The sequence below is a fragment of the Bactrocera oleae genome, chromosome 3 (assembly GCF_042242935.1).
Source record: "Bactrocera oleae isolate idBacOlea1 chromosome 3, idBacOlea1, whole genome shotgun sequence".
Classification (NCBI taxonomy): Eukaryota; Metazoa; Arthropoda; class Insecta; order Diptera; family Tephritidae; genus Bactrocera; species Bactrocera oleae.
In genome coordinates, this window is record NC_091537.1 from 368,928 (window position 1) to 384,380 (window position 15,453).

The 15,453-nt window shown below is 32.7% G+C and overlaps 2 protein-coding genes across 3 annotated transcripts; both read left to right on the forward strand.

The window, feature by feature from the left end:
- The first annotated feature begins 338 nt into the window (after positions 1 to 338).
- Pino (protein pinocchio) lies at positions 339 to 13,423 on the forward strand. 2 transcript variants are annotated; one of them, XM_014231079.3, is made up of 5 exons: positions 339 to 575; positions 950 to 1,166; positions 10,344 to 10,410; positions 11,741 to 11,990; positions 12,215 to 13,423. In XM_014231079.3, exons 2-5 carry the CDS (start codon positions 950 to 952, stop codon positions 12,416 to 12,418), a joined length of 738 nt encoding a protein of 245 aa, XP_014086554.2. In that variant the 5' UTR covers positions 339 to 575; the 3' UTR covers positions 12,419 to 13,423. The 2 variants fall into 2 exon arrangements, with proteins under 2 accessions (XP_014086554.2, XP_014086557.1); XM_014231082.3 differs by lacking the exons at positions 339 to 575; positions 950 to 1,166 and adding an exon at positions 7,045 to 7,445.
- Positions 13,424 to 13,447: 24 nt separating this feature from the next.
- Positions 13,448 to 14,676, forward strand: LOC138855556 (venom allergen-1-like). The gene is made up of 3 exons (XM_070106887.1): positions 13,448 to 13,747; positions 13,814 to 14,220; positions 14,282 to 14,676. Exons 1-3 carry the CDS (start codon positions 13,523 to 13,525, stop codon positions 14,439 to 14,441), a joined length of 792 nt encoding a protein of 263 aa, XP_069962988.1. The 5' UTR covers positions 13,448 to 13,522; the 3' UTR covers positions 14,442 to 14,676.
- Positions 14,677 to 15,453: the final 777 nt, after the last annotated feature.

Sequence of the window (15,453 nt, forward strand, 5' to 3'; positions counted from 1 at the left end):
TCGTGGTAATCGATTATATGTTGTAGTTAGCAAATGAAGCCCTGTGCGCCAAATGGTCGTTGGAGGACAATTATTTTTTGTTGTTTTGTTATTTAAATGCATTAATTTCGCAAATTATTTTATTGAGAAGTATTGCAAGTGGCCTGTTGCTGCTTTTAAAGCAAAATAATATGAAATTTTTTTTTACGGAAATATTTTTTTGTGCAATAATTATTGAAATTGCCAATAGCTTAATAACAATAGCTCACAAATAATTATTGCCTGCGGACATAAGAGTTATTAAAAAAAAAAAAAAACTTAGCACAAACAACTGACTAAACAACTGACAGACAACGTATACATTTTATATTTTTTGTTTGTCTGCAAATAAAGTGTCACTTTCTTAAATTTTTGTCAAATTCATGTAGTTTATTTTTGGTAACATAAGAACGATATTCTAAAGATTTCTTTGTGCTGGTAGACAATAAGCGTTTTGCAGTCTGTATCTATTATTCACAAAATCATCAATTTCGAAAAAATCCACAACAACCCCACATATTACTTATTAAAATACTGAAAAGAAATTTATTTGCAATGTAAGTGCAGTGGTAAATTACGTCAAGGTCGTTTCCATTTGAATATGAAGTAACACTTGCTAATTTGCCATTTAAGTTGGGGATGTTGCTAGTCAGTGTATATGTACCTGCCTATCCAACGTGTGTATACAGGATAGAAATATATTTTTTGAAACCAAATAGGCCCCTAATCCGGGGCTAACAAATACTTGGTCTTATTTTAATTAATAAATTTATGCATGCATATTTATGTTTTTTTATTTAAAGTATCACAGTAATAAATTTATATTAATAACTGGTTTCATAGTATAGTACATGATTTACCAATAAAACCTACATGAAAGGTTCTTAAATGATATTTAATATATTGATTATTGTATTTTTTTTATGTATAGATGAAAAGTCGGCCCACAGGGAGCGATGGTGTAGTTTCTGAGTGGGAAGACAATATTGTCTTCGATGCTGATGATCCAGATTTCTATAGCGCGTCACCCGGCTCTGAAAATCAGCAAATCGTTCTCAGCACAAGGGCACTGACTCTAATGGCTCAGACACCTATTATAGGATGTTTAGACAATTCCAACAACAGGTTAAATGCAGTGAACATAAAAGGTAAGTTTACCCACCAAAGCACAATTTTCAGTATTGAAAAATGTTAAATTAGTAATGGCCATGCGAAATTTATATGTACTGAAATCAGAAAAAAATGAATATACATATGCATTTCCCTTGCGATCACAATGCTCGTTTTTGGTACAGAATTTTGTAAATACAATACACTATTTAGGTTTGTTTTACCTTACCTTAAGTGTTTAAAAAATCAGATTCCTTTGAAGGCATGATCTCTTATTAAAAATGAATTGTATTTTGAGGGTTTTTTTAATAAAGGTACATTATATATATATATTCCTTGTTATTACCAATTTATTTGACATATATTCAATCTTATATCTGTAAATAAATATCCAATTAATAACAGACGGCCACGCAAAGATCCACACAATCAATATTAAACGAATGAAGTTGTTGTTGTTGTTGTTGTTGTTGTTGTAGCGGCAGAATTCTGCCGAGTTGACAGTCCTTGGCCGGAATAAATCCGGGTCCGTTCCGGTTACGTAGAATTAGGAGAAGTGGAGTACTCTGTTAGGTAAATGTCTAAGATAACTTTGACGTCTCGTCGTCCTGATCATTTTGATTTGTACATCTCTATATCTTTCTCGATTAGTTTTAGGTGTTTCAAACAACTGCCTAAAAATCATACATATGGTACATATCTGTGGCGTGTTTTTTAATAAATAAAAAGGTTTGTTCAGTTGCAAACCACCCGAATTTAGTTTTGAATTTATTCAAATAGAATTTTTTTATTGGCTTCAGTTGCACCAGGGTCGCAAATTTTTTAATTAAAAAATTTCGGATTAAAAATTAGATTTTCAATTGAATTTGGGAATTAACTGTGGTCATATGGTTCTGAACTTTAATTAATTACTCTAATCACTAGTAAATATGCACAAGAGGCGTTTAACTTATTTTTATCGCATCAGTTAAAAGCTCCCATCGGTGGTAACTACTTCAGACACACACCTTGCTGGTGTAACTAAACCTCCACCACCGTTATTCCATTATACTCTATTTAATTTGGTAATCATGGTTATATTGACGATCGTTAAATTGTTGCCATATATTATTATTATCGGATTTAAAACTTGGTTTTAATATATATATCCGATATATGCATAATAAATATAAGGGAAACACAAATTAAAAATTGGATTCCAGGAAATATGTATTATGTAACATATGTATTATATTATTAGTTTACTCTTTTAATATTTTGTTTTGTGTACATATGTATGTGTATATATTTGTATATGAATATTTATCTGTTAAATTAATTTTTATCCAGATGGTCTTTCATCTTTTGGGTCTAGGTCTCAGCGAAATCATATGTATATTTATACGTATTTATATGAAACAAGTAAGGAAGGGCTAAGTTCGGATGTAACCGAACATTTTATACTCTCGCAGTCATATGGTATACTCGTTTGAGATTTCTTTGTGGATTGGCTGATATTTTCGGTAGAAGGTCAACTATAGGCACTGGGGTCCACATATTTAGTACTTAGGGGCTTAAACAGTTTTGGTTCGATTTAGACAATCTTTGGCCACAAGGTGGCATACTTTAATCGCATTATTTACGCAAAGTTTTATCCCGATACAGTCATTGTTGCCTGATTTGCATAGTGGAAAGTGAAAGAATCAGACGGAATTTAAAATGGTGTTATATGGGAAGTAGGCGTGGTTGTAGTCCGCTTTCGCCCATTTTCGCACTATAACATAGAAATATGAAAAGAACGTTACGCACCGAATTTAATTGAAATCGGTTAAGCAGATCTCAAGATATGGGTTTTCACCAAAAAGTGGGCTGTGCCACGCCCACTGTCTAATTTTGAACGCGGTTCCTATAAAGTCATCTCATACCATCCCAGAGATAAAATTTAATGTCTTTGGCGTGTTTAGTGCTTGATTTATCGCGCTTTTAGTAGTTTTTAACAGTACCGTTATATGGGGAGTGCGCGGAGTTGCCACCCGATTTCAACTATTTTTTACTCAAGTTAGAGCTTGCATGGACAGACGGACAGACAGTCACCCGGATTTCAACTCGTCTCTTCATCCTGATCATTTATATATATATAACCCTATATCTAACTCGATTAGTTTTAGGTGATACAAACAACCGTTAGGTGAACAAAAATATTATACTCTGTAGCGACAGGTTGCGAGAGTATAAAAACGTTAAGACCACTCAATGGTAGTCACAAAATATTTCTAAATACGTTATAAAGTCACTTTGATTTAGAGAAACAATATGTTATGTAATCCGGATGCTGATGATTCAATATTTTGATCTGCCATAGTTGACTGACCTGTCAATCATCATATTTGACAAAAAAAAATATGTGATTCATTATTTCCTTATACTAGCCAGTCCAAGTTTTTAAATACATGTCTAGCGCGTGTTTGGTTCAAGATGTCATATTTTCAAAATAAATATAGCAACTTTCACGAATACGGAAGGTAGTTTACGCGAGAATTTACTTGGAAGGAGAATAGTTACAATTTTAATGGATTTTGACATACATATGTATATAAATTTCAACGAATGCACTTACGAGTAAACTATATGAATATAAGTGTTAGTTAAGTAAGTTGTGTATTAATAGCTTTCGATTACTATTTTTATATTAACTGCCATTTGTTGTGGTTTGTGCATCTATTGATATGAGTATGCATAAGTACTGATTCTCCAGTTGCGAGAAGTGTCTGGCTACCCACTCGAACTCATTTCAAATTTGAGATCAAATGCTTCCACCTATTTTAAAGTATGCGCATGAACAAGAGTGCTTGTGTAAAGCGATACATTTGAACAAAATAAAACTATTAAAGAAGTGTTTACCATTGTGTTTGGCCTAAGTGCGATAAGTCTCTATTACGGTTTTTCTTGATTGTTCAAATGATAAGTGTTTGCAATTTTGTTATTACGATGTCAGTATCACCTTCATAAATTCGCCTGGTCGCCATCTCAGAAAAGTTTAGGCCCGTTGGATTCTTGTTCAAAAATTATGATTTTAGCAACCAAAAATCAAAAGCGTGTTATTGTCCAGAACTCCTAAAACTTTGTACTGTTAGAGACGTACAGGCAAGAACCATGGGCAAGCCACTGACACCTTATGGCAGATATTTTATATATAATACCATCAGTTTCTTGATTAATCTAAACTCAAATCGATGAACTAGGTCGAACCCTAATATAACTTATTAAATACACGGAGCAATGTGAGATTACAAGTCAAAGCTACAAAAATGTAATGAATTTTCGCAAACTAGGAATGCAGTTATGTACGTATTTCATCATTAGTAAAAGTGATTTTACCATAAAAATAAAATGTATTGTAAATACGTAAATAAAATCAGACATCTATAGGTAAAAATCACGTGAAGAAAATCAGAAACAGAATTTATTTTTAACTTTCATAAGCATACATATGTAGGTACATACTCGTATGTATATCTGTGTTTAAATATAATTTGTTAGCTAAAAATATTTACCTTAAAAAATCTATTTTTACTTTGATATCTTATGAATGTTGGTTCAAATATAATGTATTATTTCAATTTAAGCAAATCATGAGTTCAAAAGTCTTCTTCAAAATAGTAGAAAAATAACAATTCGTAAGAGGCTTCCGCACAGGCCATATCATCACCAAAGACGACGAGCTGAATAGACGTACAAAAGACGCTGTTACGGACGAAAACAATCCTCGAAATGATTTTATATAACTGTAAAATGAAGAAGAATGGTCGATATAGCTGACAGAGTGTAAGATATTTATAGAATGTCCAACACATCCCACATGTCACACATAGTTTATGAATATGTTAGTTTGTGAAAGCTTTAGGCTCACAATCGATCGTTCCACTGTGTCATATAAATATTAATATAGGTCGGTATTAAAACTGAACTACTTCGTTTTCCTTCCGCATCCATCATATTCTTCAGATATGGCCCTAATCGACTTTTTCCTGTCCTCATACTTCAAGAGAATGGTGAATTTCCAATTTTTTTCCTCCAAGATCAGTTGAATTTGTGCATGCTTGGAAAATCGCCGATTCCTCAAATATCGAACTCAGAAAAAAATTAAATAACATGTCATGACACTCCTCACCTTTGTACATACATGCTCTCCGATCTAATTTAATTGTTTCGTTTTTGCAATTGTTGCCTCAGAATTTTCTATTTGATTTTGTTCAATTAGCTTACGTAATTAAAAATTTCACATAAGTCAAGTTCCGAAGTAAGAATGTGTTTCCCAACAGTGAATATACATATGTATATACACACGAATTATTTATATGCACATACATACATAAGTATTGATTGATTATTCTTGATTTTCAATAAGTCGTAATTATAGTCCTCAAATCGATTTGAAGCATTATAATGTCATCAGAGGTGTGCGAATCGAACACCATAATTTAAAATGTGTCTGTAGATCTATACAATAACATACTGTAAGTAAGGCAGTATCATACAGTAAGTAATCACACAAGATATCTAATATTTTTAAGTTTGCTTTAGCTTTGGGTGAAGTATGCCTTTGAACTTTCAGGGCCGGTCCGTCCATATAAGCAAGTTATGCAATTGCTTAGGGCGGCGTTTTGGCTAATTTTCTTTACATATTTATCCCTTAAAGAGGTTATAAATGCAAAATAGGCTTCGAAGGGTGGTAAATTGTCTCGGGCCGGCCGTGTGATTTTTGATAAATAAATAGCGGATAGAATGCTCAAATTTAATGCAAAAGTTCTCACGCGCAATGTGTTGGTGCATAATATGATATCGAAGCGGATGTTGTGTTTACCTGAGTTGCACACACAATATCACATTTTTTTCTAGATATCTAAATGATAAGTATCAAAGTTAAATAGAATTCATCGTATGGCTTACTCATTCATTCATTCACAAGAAATATCTAGACAAATCATGTGTATTATAATCTAAAATTGTAAAATGTGACTGACAGCTACTACGTATTTACATACTAGCATACATACATATGTAAGTATGCACAATTTTAATGATACGGGCATGGTGGATGATGCGACGTTTGGTGCGAAATGATTTGGCAAGCGAGTGGCGTGTTTTATTAGTGTCTGCTCTTGTGGCACTCTCCCTCTGTTATAAATTATGTATGACTTTTGCTGTAGGCTCTTATCAGCGTACAATGTCGACCTGAGTTTGTTTATTATTTCATTTATTGGCGATTGTTACTGTGCCTCCTTTTCATAATAACATTTAACAGCGTAAATGATTTCCACAACTTACTAAACACAATCGCTACACAAAAATCCCAAGAAATAATCCCCAGACATAAAAAAACAAATATTAATGAATTTGGTTTTAGTACCATCATGCTAGTCACGCGTGTTCACTCACTACAACAAATCAAAATTAACTTTCCGCGAATATATATACATATACATATATATATGTATAATATCAGTGATCTTTTGTTGCTTTGCTATTGAATTTATCACACACCGTTTCGTGTTTGGATCGGTTTTTAGTATTTCTCTCTGTTTGCCTACGTATTTATTCGCAGTGCTTATTAACGCGACTCATAGCTTATAAAATAACCGATCACTCATACCACACGTCTGCCGCCTGCATTTCCTTACATCAAACCATCGCTTACTGCTGAAGTTACTACATGCACTTATGATTCACATACATATATTTACAGCCGACGCTCACACACACACACATACACGAATTTGAAAACTTGTGTGCAGTCAGGCATACGTGTGTAATATGTGCATGTATATGCTAAACACATGCATAAGGGTATATGGGTGTACGAGCACAGCGTAACCAGCTGTAGACCAAGACTGCGTTGTCAGGCGAAATTTCATAAAAGTCAGCCGCACGCAACATATGATTTCAGTCTTTTGAGTTGGGTCGTGTTGTCGCGCTTGTTAGCTGGCGTGGAATATAAAGACAGCAATAGAACCAAAATCAATTGAGTCAAGAATAGAGACTTTAAATATAGTTTAAAAGGACTGAAAAAGTTATGAAACTGTTCATCCAAAATCACACATAATAAAAGCGTTTAATATTTGTGCAATCGAAGTACTGTGAAGAATTGAAAAAGAACTGTTTTTTACGAAAGTCGTTTTTGATACCCGTGTTGGTGATAAAAATATATTGTCATAAGCGAAAATTTCGTGTCAACAACGTCAACGCTGCAGTTAACAAACACTATATCCATCAGATTTAGAAAAAAATCCTTCAAAAGTGAACAATTAGAATCCATTCTGAAAGCAAAACTCTCAATTGTGAGTACATAACTGAGCAAGTATTTTGTTATATAAAGCGTAGATAGTTGATATGTAAAAAACTAACAATTATAAATGATTGATGGAAGTAAGATATCCTCCCATTAAACTAAAATTAAAAATAATACAAATAAATAGGCATTTTTACATTCACACACTTTTAAACCCCTCACACTTCGCGAATTCTATGAACACGAATAAATACATACATATTTATGTGACTTTGAACGCGCTGAACTGGTATTCAGTTCTAAATGGAAACGACTGAATAATACCCATACAATACGTAAGAGTACTATTTGTAGTTATGTGTGACCAAATGGCAACAGTTTCACTAAAGATTTAACTGCGTACATATTGGGTATACATAAGTACACTTTTTGTTATCCGTAGAATAGTAAATTATGATCTCCTTGTTTTAGACTTCTTAGATCAATTAAATTTTTAAACGCTGCTCTCCTAATTCCATAGTAGTACACTGGTATTGCAATTTTCAATTTTTAAAACTACCCCTTTCAACCCCACATATATACATACATAATGTGTATAAACATATATAGACGTTCAGCTTTGTATGCTCTGGATACGGTGGCAACAGCTAAGGATGCAATCTAAATTACATCAAAAAATCAAAAGTGTCTATTATTGCCTTAAGTGACTATACCCTATATAATATACCATTCACTAACTTGGTTTTATTTAATAAACACACTCGTATGTGCATTACATACACATAATATACAAGTATTTACTTGTATATAAATTTGTTACGTTGAAGACGAGAATTACTTTAAATATGACGATTGTCATTGACGTCAAGTGAATATGCAAACAGTAAATAAAGCCAAGAGACAGTAAAGAAACAGCAACTGCAAATTTCCAGCTAAGGAAACCTTGCATCACTCCACATTCTAAAACAAAAATAAAAACGGTGCAAACTTATTGGAATATTCAAACGATCGTGTAGTTTCCATGTTGTATTTATAGCTGAAATTTTAAACAGAAATTTACTCGGAGCGGGAGAGCAACAAAAGATATGAGAACGATTTCTGTGTTGAAATTGGTCCATTAATATTTTTATATGGTTTTGTTTACCTAGTACTTGGTATTAAATTGAAATGGTTGTTACATTCATGATTACATGAATATCGAAGACGATGTAACCACGAACTGTATGAGCTCTACGGCGACGTTTTAATAAAATTTTTAACTCCTGGTTGAAGTAGATCGTCTTCTCATTCGCTATACCTCTTTCACTTTGAGGAAAACAAAAATAACAACAAGAACTCTTTCTGTATAGTTCTGGTAAAGTCTGGTCACTGGCGTATTGAGGAATATAAGTAGTACTTATTATCATTACTATGACCAGGGCTGGACCATATATATTATATGTATGTATGTACCATAGTTCTGCGTAAATTCAGGGTTCTCCTTGAAGCATCTTGGGAAGTCTAAATTTAAATATGCTTTTTGTTGTTGACTGCAAGCGTTTTTGTATTATGTGTAAGAAATGCACGGATAGCTTTAGTATTATCTTCCAAGTGACGTTCACTGTTTTAAAAAACTTTCTATCGATTTTAAAGTTGTAATATAATATGAATGTATGTATGTATATTCTTACATATACATGCGTACATATGAGGGATGCACATTAACAACAACGTTTCAAGTGAAAACCAAACCTAGTTTTGCAAAATCGTACCGCATTTTACCAGTTTTTGCTTATGTACTCGGCTATTGCAAATAAGTAATTAACGAGTCTGCTGCTGGAATAGCCGACTGTTAATTATTAATATGTGCATGTGTACATATGTACATATGAATGCATATTAATATATTTTGTTGTTGCAATGTTTGTCGCGTAAAAAATCAAATGTCCTAACCTTGCTTTTGTCCATTTCAGACTATGTACATATGTATGTATATCTACACAACTGTATTACATTCAAATATTAAAGACTAATAACGATTCCTTTTTATTCGTCACAATTCAAAGAATTGTACATATATACATACATGTGTATGATATGCGTTGAAATATTTCATTGTTTTTAGCATAAGCTTTCAGGGTCAAACCATTTATTGCATACGTATAGGCGAAATACATTTGTAAAACATCTAGGTGCATACACATATGTACTACATATGCATAATTTGAAAATTGAAAAGGTCATCCATTTTAGAGTTCAGTGAATTATATATGAAAAATGTATTTTTGAACATTCACATTTAGTATGCATGTATATATGTTCGCGGGCTTTGGGTGCGTTCGCTGAAATTGTTGATACGAATATACAATTGGAGATTTGTCGTTTACAAACCTGTTATGTGATATTTATTACATGGACAGCAGTATATATTGAACCTTTCTGAGAAATTCAACGACCAGATAGGAATAGATATGTACGTACATATATTCTCAAATTATTCTAATAAAATTCGTAATTATTTTCCGTTTTATTCTATAAAATGCATTTGATAATTGAAATATTTACAAAGTATGTATAAGTGTATGTATGAGAATATATGTGAATACATTCCTTTTCATTGATAAATTAAATAAATTGCAAGCTTATGTATATGTAAAATATGACTAACCGGTAGAGATCGTATTGGTGATCGTACCATTGTATTAGTGATATATTGTTTTTCAAACATACATATATATCTTTGTATGTGTTTGAAGTAAAACCAGGAATATTTTTTAAAGTCATAGATACCGTCATTAGTCAGTCGATTTTGTGATTTTTAAAGTACATATACATAGACGTACTTTGTATGCATGCAATTATATAGAACTAATATTTATAGAAACAACGGACAATTCACATATATCCTATTAAAAAATTCAAAAATTTATTTCGAACTATAGTTATACTTTTTTACGTTTCTTTGCAGCTCCAACAATCATGTCTTTAGCTAGTGTTCACGGACCGCAATTTACTGATATCTGCAGCCCATTGGGGTAAGTGTATAATGCCTAAAACAAATCAAAATAGGTATAGAATTACGTATATCACAGTGATCTGTCTGTCCGTACAAGCGATAACTTGATTAAAAATTATATATATATTGATGAATCTTGTTCCTTTCCATCTGAGGAGGTTGGTATTATAAATGGGCGTAATCGAATGCATTCTGACGCAACAAAATCGAAAAACTAAGTCACAAATTAAGCTACAAACATATATAGCGAAAACTTTAAAAGGTAATAAATTTTAAAAGATAGTACAGTAAGATTAAAAATAGTCGCAATTGAGCCATAATTTTGCGAGGCTCAATATACCGAATATGAGGACCTCGGTGCCTATGGCTGGTATATTACAAAAATATCGGTCAATCTGTGTGATATCATATTGAATTTAAGTGGGCATCTCTTCTGCATTATAATAAAATCGGTTCAGTACTTTTCCATATACCTACAGTTATACATTATAATATTCCGACTTACGGTCAACAGTATTTTTAGTATATTGTAATTTGGTGCCGAAAATGGACTATAGATTTACTCTAGAGTTATCTTAACGAAATTGAGTGGAATCATGTTCGCGAACACACCTTAGTTTAATGCTTAACGTAAGTGTTATCTATTTAGACCTTTCCCTAGTAACAATATACCCAAAATAGTTATTTCCGATTTTCCAACTGGCTTTAATCCATTTATGTAGGTCAATATGTGTGATATATCAATGAAATTAAGCATTTTCATAACCATAATGTAATTTAGCGCTGAATTTGAATGAAATCGGTCTAGACCTTGAACATGACTTATAACAAAAGCCAATATGTAAGATATTATATAAAGTTTGGCAACGCCTAAAAATCCTTCCCCTTTGATTCCTGCAAATTGCGAGAATTAAAAATGTTCGGCGGAACACGAAATTAGCCTATCTTTACTTATTATACATATACAAAAACATCAATAAGCTAATGTGCCAGGCCTTGCCAAAAATGCGTCTTGTTCGCGAAATGTCAGCCATCAAAGAACCCTTGTCTGATTTTCAATTCCTAGCTTTGGTTTCAAGATAAGGGTGTTTAATGTGGAAAATAAAAAAATCTCAGCGGTTTATCAGTTCAAAATAAATTGATTGATCAAAAGATTCCCGTTAACTATACATAGGATTTAAAGTAATTCTTCAATTTCCAAGAATTCATTGAATAATGTAGGCAGTTTCTCAGAAGTCTAAAATAAGCATAGTCTTGTTCGTCGTTGATGTTGCATTTGTTATATTGTATCTCGTTAGATCACAAAAGACCTGGACTTATGTATATACTTCTATATAAATTTCTTAAAGACGCAGCAGTATTAGCATGTCCTCATCATTGTCTGATTTGGTCGGTAGTCCGTTGGAAATTTCCGTGGATAATGTCCTTACTATTGAAGAACTGCGTCAGCACATGGGCTCATGTTTTACATGCGGCGTATCCTGGACCGATGACCATGTTTCCCTCGACTGTAGTGAATGTGGAGGCTACAGCTTAGAGCGTCCCTGCCCACTATGTGATGGTCAATGTGGTGTGCTCTGGAAGCGTGATTTCACAATGGTAGGTATAAGAGTTTATGCGTACTGAGAAGTATTTCTCTTCTTCCTTAAATTGCAAATGTTTCTCATACTAGAATTAAATTTCCTATGTACATACATAATGTATAACCTAATATGCATTACAATTCGCCAATTCATCAGTTGTGGAGAGAAAATATGCAGTTATAAATGCTTGTTTCAATTTCATTAACTAACTATATATAAATTTGTTTATTTGTTTTACAGTCGCATGCCTATAGCAAAGCTCGATGGCATGGTGTGTGTCCCAGTTATCAGGAGGCCATGGCACATTTAAATCCCCACGAATCTGCTGCTATCGTCACATCTTCCGCTGCGCCATCTACATGTGCCAACGCAGCTACGCAAATGCGTTTGGCCCAGGAGCTGTGTCTACGTTTGGAAGAGCTTTCAGCAAGTGCTCATACGTGATAATACGTCGAGCAAGGTCCTACAAGTTCCTCAATGTATTGTTATTCCATTTTCATCTGAATTGAAGAAAACTTTAATCAATCAGCGCATGCTTCATTTCTCAACTGTTTACTGATCTACCTGATAGTTATTTAGTTTTCAACTTGCTTAATAAAACTCGACTAATATTATTTCCCTATAACATAATAATTATGAATAAAATTTTGCGTAAAGCCTGCCTCATAAAAACTGCTCCATGCCAGATTTCAGAATTTATGTTTATATAATAGCTTATAGAATTTCTCATATTGTTATTGTAAGTTATCTTCCTTCCATACAGATATGTACATACATATTTAGAAAAGAAAGTAAATGCGTAATTTATAATGTTTTTGTTAACCTAAATGAGTATAACTAAATGCGACGGAGTGGTTGTTACATTTTTAAAAGTATATATGGGGGTTTTTGGCGGAATCAAAAACCTGAAAGCTCACATAATACATAAGGAAAAGTTAATTAAGAATTGGTATTTACAGATTTGTGGAAGGGTGTTCGGAGTTTTATAGTCATTTATGAAATCTACTGAATTTATATTAATTTTGATCTTGAAGACATTTGCATTTTGTGTTGATATAATACTTTCATTCTTAATACAATTAAATATTGAAATACTTATGCTAAAATCGAATTTAAGTCGACAATTTGGATTTCCAACATGGACAAAGGCTCTGCCTTATATAAATATATACATTTCGAATGCTCAATTGATAAGTGCTGTGCCGTACTTATTTATATGAATATAATATATTTGCGGTTTATAAATTTAAGCTGAAGTAAATGTATAACGCAACCAAATCTTTTTAGATTTTCTGTGAAAATCTGTCTATTTTTCCGTTGTATTTTAATATATTGAATATAAATATATTGTTTGTAGTTACATATTATTCCGTAATATTAATTTATATGTATAGTTCATATGTTTTATTTGTATATACTTAATAAATAATTTCAAAAATCTTCTTAAAATCTGTTTGATTCAATTTCCACAGTATTTTTAAATGGAGACATCCATTTGATGTTCCACTTTGATACTTGTAAATTGCGAGAGTATAAGAACTTAAATAGATGAATGTACTGTTACTTCATAAAAAAATTGTTTCATGGCGCAAGCTTTCATTTTCAGTTTTTAATCGTTTTGTAATAATTAGCATGTGTTTCCTACTGACCTTTTTTTTTCTTTACTTAGTTGTTTTAGACTCTTATAGCTATACTGCAGCTTACAATTATTACTGCGGTAACGATGATTGGTGTGAGAAAGGAAAACATATAATGTGTGATCCATCGGCAATTGTAAGTTTAAGTATTCTTACATACATACATACATACAATATAAGGGAATTTCTTTTTGTAATACAGGAAAGCATAGGTAAATTTAAACGGCATATGCCATCGACTTTTAAAATTAGATATATGTTCTTGGAACTTCACAACCAGCTTCGTAATCAAGTAGCTGGTCTGGAGAAAGCAACACGTATGCGAAATCTCATTTGGGACAGTGAGTTAGCATTCCTGGCTCGTACATACACCGGTTTATGCCCAAGCAAGCCGAGCGTATGTCATAAAACGGCACGTTTTGAAAAAGTTGGCCTCAATACATCAAAGCAAGATGGATTAAATCGGGTATCATTAAATACCCTTATGACGACTACATTCCAAATATGGCGGAAGGATGATTCTACTTTTTACAAAGTGCTCACGCACGATCAGGCGTCTCGTGTAGGGTGTGCCATAGGTTATTGTGTAGACTGCCCGGAAGGTAAAGAGTAAGTGCATCACATTTATCAACCCATTATGTCATTCATATTAATATATGTGTCATTATAGTCATTGTTATTTCATATCTTGCTATTATGATATGGATTATAAAGAGGGCGTAGAAGTATATGATAAGGGAGAAAAAGCAGCTTCGAAATGTAACGTTTGGGATTCGGTTCAGGACAAAAAATATACAAATCTCTGTCGTAATACAGGAAAAATATTTTAGAAAATACATGAAGCTTAAAAAAATGAAGTTATGGAAACACGCATTTAACTTTGAGTTCGCATTTACGATCTCATTATATTCTACATAGTTTTATCATTAATAGTTATTAGAAGTTTAATTAATAGTAACTAACGTAAATGATTAATTACCAAATCTTTTTGCTTTTTTAATTTTTAAAAACAACATTTTTCAAATGTAATTATTATATAATATATAACGTTCACATATGTACATATCTTGAGCTGAAAAGCTTTTGATTTTTTGGACTATGACTAGTAAGAGATCGGAAAATCGAGCTGTTCCGATGGAGTTGGTAAGCATCATGCAGGAACTCGTTGGAGGCAGAACATGTGCTTATTACATCGCCCTTTAGTCAAAATAATTATAAGTTTAATTTAGTAACGCGCTTTACTCCCAAGTTACCAGGGCATATAAGTTCTTGGTTTTCAGTATAGTTGTTCGGTGTTATTTCTCGCAACTTAATTACCATTCAACAGTTAAGTCTCGCCGGGTAGGAAAAGTCCGTGTCAATTCCAAATCAGATACATATGTAAGTATGTTAAATTTAATTTAGGAGCAGTTGTTGAGTTTAACAATTACATTTAAAAATTTAACTAGTGCACGTAGTCACACGTACATATATATGTAGGTAAAATTTGGCGCCTCTATTGGTAATGCGGAAATTTTCTACCGCATGGGGAATGTACATATCATATGCGTATAAATAACATTTCCTCGAATTGTATTGTGGCATAGATATTATTTTAAAATGATAGAATTCGAGAAACACTGTTCTACGATCCAATAATTGCTGAGTTGTTCAAATATAGAGGTTAGAGTTAGATGGGGGATGATGGAAGAGTTCCCTTTCAGAGTGATCTAGTTTGTTGTGTCATAATGCAGGGAAAACGTTCCCAGCTCCTTTATGACGTGGTATTATAAGAGAACATGTTCTCTGGTATTATTTCATTTTCGAAGTTGCCATTTTTCGATGTTCCCTTATATGAACGAA

Bases quoted from the DNA above. Each gene is read 5' to 3' on its own strand.
- Pino (XM_014231079.3), top strand. From the start codon at position 950: ATGAAAAGTCGGCCCACAGGGAGCGATGGTGTAGTTTCTGAGTGGGAA. The intron at 1,167-10,343 runs GTAAGTTTACCC...GTTTCTTTGCAG, and splicing joins AAATGCAGTGAACATAAAAG to CTCCAACAATCATGTCTTTA. The intron at 10,411-11,740 runs GTAAGTGTATAA...AATTTCTTAAAG, and splicing joins GATATCTGCAGCCCATTGGG to ACGCAGCAGTATTAGCATGT.
- LOC138855556 (XM_070106887.1), top strand. From the start codon at position 13,523: ATGAATGTACTGTTACTTCATAAAAAAATTGTTTCATGGCGCAAGCTT. The intron at 13,748-13,813 runs GTAAGTTTAAGT...TTTGTAATACAG, and splicing joins TGTGTGATCCATCGGCAATT to GAAAGCATAGGTAAATTTAA. The intron at 14,221-14,281 runs GTAAGTGCATCA...GTGTCATTATAG, and splicing joins GACTGCCCGGAAGGTAAAGA to TCATTGTTATTTCATATCTT.